This window comes from Macaca mulatta, chromosome 8 (assembly GCF_049350105.2).
Source record: "Macaca mulatta isolate MMU2019108-1 chromosome 8, T2T-MMU8v2.0, whole genome shotgun sequence".
In the NCBI taxonomy this organism is placed as follows: Eukaryota; Metazoa; Chordata; class Mammalia; order Primates; family Cercopithecidae; genus Macaca; species Macaca mulatta.
The window spans coordinates 23,096,194-23,098,718 of record NC_133413.1 but is presented as its reverse complement, the minus strand read 5'-3'; the positions used below and the strand labels follow the sequence as shown (position 1 = coordinate 23,098,718).

Here is a 2,525-nt window from a genome sequence, read left to right as displayed (position 1 = left end):
ACTCTGCAAACTCCCATGAGGAGGAGAGAGTGATTGAGACCAGCTGCAGGCAGAGGTCAAGCAGAATTAACCTAGAGAGAGGCTGGCCCCAGTGGCCCAATTCACTAGATTCTCAGAGACAGAGCAAACTTTTGCCTGGTCCAGGCCCCTTGATATCTGAGGGGTCTTGTCTGAGATGGCAGGGTGAGACACAGGGTTTGAGTTTCTAGGGGATCCCAGGGAGGGGGTGATGACATCAGGACCCCAGCCTAATTCAGGGTTCCAGGCCTGACTTCAGTACTAGTGTAGAGCCCAGGATGTAGCCCATTGTTCAGACTGTCCCCAATTTCTGTTATTCAGGAAGAGACTTGTCCACCTACTGCTTCTAAATGTACCCAAAGGCCAAGTTCACCCTCAAAGCACCCAAACCACCTAGGTTTGTAGCCACAGAAAAATTCTACAGCCCACATACAGGCAGAATAGGGTCCCCCTCTCCCAAATGTCTTTGCAACGGCCTCTTTTTGTTTGGGATACTGAGCTGAGCCTATCTTTGGAGTCACTGGTCATGTTGGGGTCATCTGGGCAGAACTGAAATCAAAAGGACTGACAGCAGACTGGCATAGGGCAAGAAGGAAGTGAGGGGGAGGGACTTTCCCTAGGACAGTTCTTGAATGGCAGAATTGGAACCATAGTCAACAACTTTTAACTTCTATTCTCATGTCTCTGTGTAATAGAACTACGGTCCTGGAGAATTTTCTTGTTTCCTCTCAGATCTTAGACCCCTGGGCCAGCAGTGGTTGCACTGCCTGTACTTAATGTCAGACCCATGGCTGAAGCATATTTGCAGGTGGCCTTTGGTTTTTTTTTTTTTTTTTTTTTTTTTTTTTTTTTGGGTACCAAATGTCTTTATTTGAAGGAATGGTACAAATCAAAGAACTTAAGTGGATGTTTTGGTACAACTTATAGAAAAGGTAAAGGAAACCCCAACATGCATGCACTGCCTTGGTGACCAGGGAAGTCACCCCATGGCTATAGGGAAATTAGCCTGAGGCTTAGCTTTCATTATCACTGTCTCCCAGGGTGTGCTTGTCAAAGAGATACTCTGCCAAGCCAGATTCAGGTGCTCCCATCTTGCGCAAGTTGGTTACGTGGTCACCCAATTCTTTGATGGCTTTCACCTGCTCATTCAGGTAATGTGTCTCAATGAAGTCACACAAATGGGGGTCATTTTTGTCAGTGGCCAGTTTGTGCAGTTCCAGTAGTGCCTGATTCACATTTTTTTCCAAATGTAAAGCACACTCCATTGCATTCAGCCCGCTCTCCCAGTCGTCATAGTCTGGTTTCTTAATATCCTGAAGGAAGATTCGGCCACCTCGTTGGTTCTGCAGCTTCATCAGTTTCTCGGCATGTTCCCTTTCCTCATGAGATTGGTGAAGAAAGTATTTGGCAAAGTTCTTCAAAGCCACATCATCGCGGTCAAAGTAGTAAGACATGGACAGGTAAACGTAGGAAGCGTAGAGCTCCAGGTTGATCTGGCGGTTGATGGCGGCCTCTGAGTCCTGGTGGTAGTTCTGGCGCACCTGCGAGGTGGACGCGGTCGTCATGGCGGAGGCTAAGGACAGGCGGCAGCGGCGGTGGCTGCGCAGCGCTGGAGCGGCGGCGGGGGCCTTGGGGCGGTCCGAGGACGCGGTGAAGAGGAGATGGAAGGCTGGCTATGGGCGGCCGGCCGGGATGGGGGACGAGCGCCGGGTTCCGTCCAAGCACTGTTGAAGCAGGAAACCCCGACGACTCTCGGCGAAGAACCTGGTTTTTATGACTAGTTCCCAGAATGCTGGGCAAACTGAGTATGGAGTAGAGTAATGGTTATGGGAAAATATTCTGGAGCCAGACTGCCTGGGTTCAAATCCTATTACTGCCACCTACTAGCTATGTGTCCTTGGGCGAGTGATTTGAGCTTGCCTGTACTTAAGTTTCGTCTTCTGTTAAGTGGGTAGAGTAAGCAGACATCCTCAGCATTTTGGTTAACACTTGTTTTCTTAGTATAATTGTTAATGGTATTCCCTTATCCTCTCAAAAATGTATTGTTTTGGATGAAACATCATACGGTCACTCTAAATACAGGGTGAGAAGTGTACGTTCTGAGGTTATAAAAATTAAATATGTGAAAACTCTTAGATTAGTGTTTGTTAATATATGTATAGGCATCTATTTATTATTAATGATACATTGGATATTGCATTAATTTTCCTAAGGCAATCATAGCAAATTAGTATTAATTAGGTTGGTGCAAAAAAAATTTAATGGCAAAAACTGTAATTACTTTTGGACCAACCTAATACAAACTAGAAGGCTTAAAACAACAGGAATGTATTCTCTTACAGTCTGGAGGCTACAAGATGGAATGAAGGTGTCAGCAAGGTTGCACTCCCTACAAAGACTCTACAGAAGGGTCTTCTAGCTTCTGCTGGCAGCTGCTGACCCCCGGCAATCCTTGGTTTGTGATAGCATCACTTTAATCTCAGCCCCTGCCTTCACTTGGCTTTTTA

At 46.5% G+C, this 2,525-nt stretch overlaps 1 protein-coding gene across 1 annotated transcript; it reads right to left on the bottom strand.

The window, feature by feature from the left end:
• Positions 1 to 873: 873 nt before the first annotated feature.
• LOC714576 (ferritin, heavy polypeptide 1-like) lies at positions 874 to 1,782 on the bottom strand. The gene has a single exon (XM_015144882.3). It carries the CDS (start codon positions 1,581 to 1,583, stop codon positions 1,032 to 1,034), a length of 552 nt encoding a protein of 183 aa, XP_015000368.3. The 5' UTR covers positions 1,584 to 1,782; the 3' UTR covers positions 874 to 1,031.
• Between the last annotated feature and the right edge of the window lie 743 nt (positions 1,783 to 2,525).

Coding starts and splice junctions, on each gene's coding strand:
- LOC714576 (XM_015144882.3), bottom strand. CDS start 1,583: ATGACGACCGCGTCCACCTCGCAGGTGCGCCAGAACTACCACCAGGAC.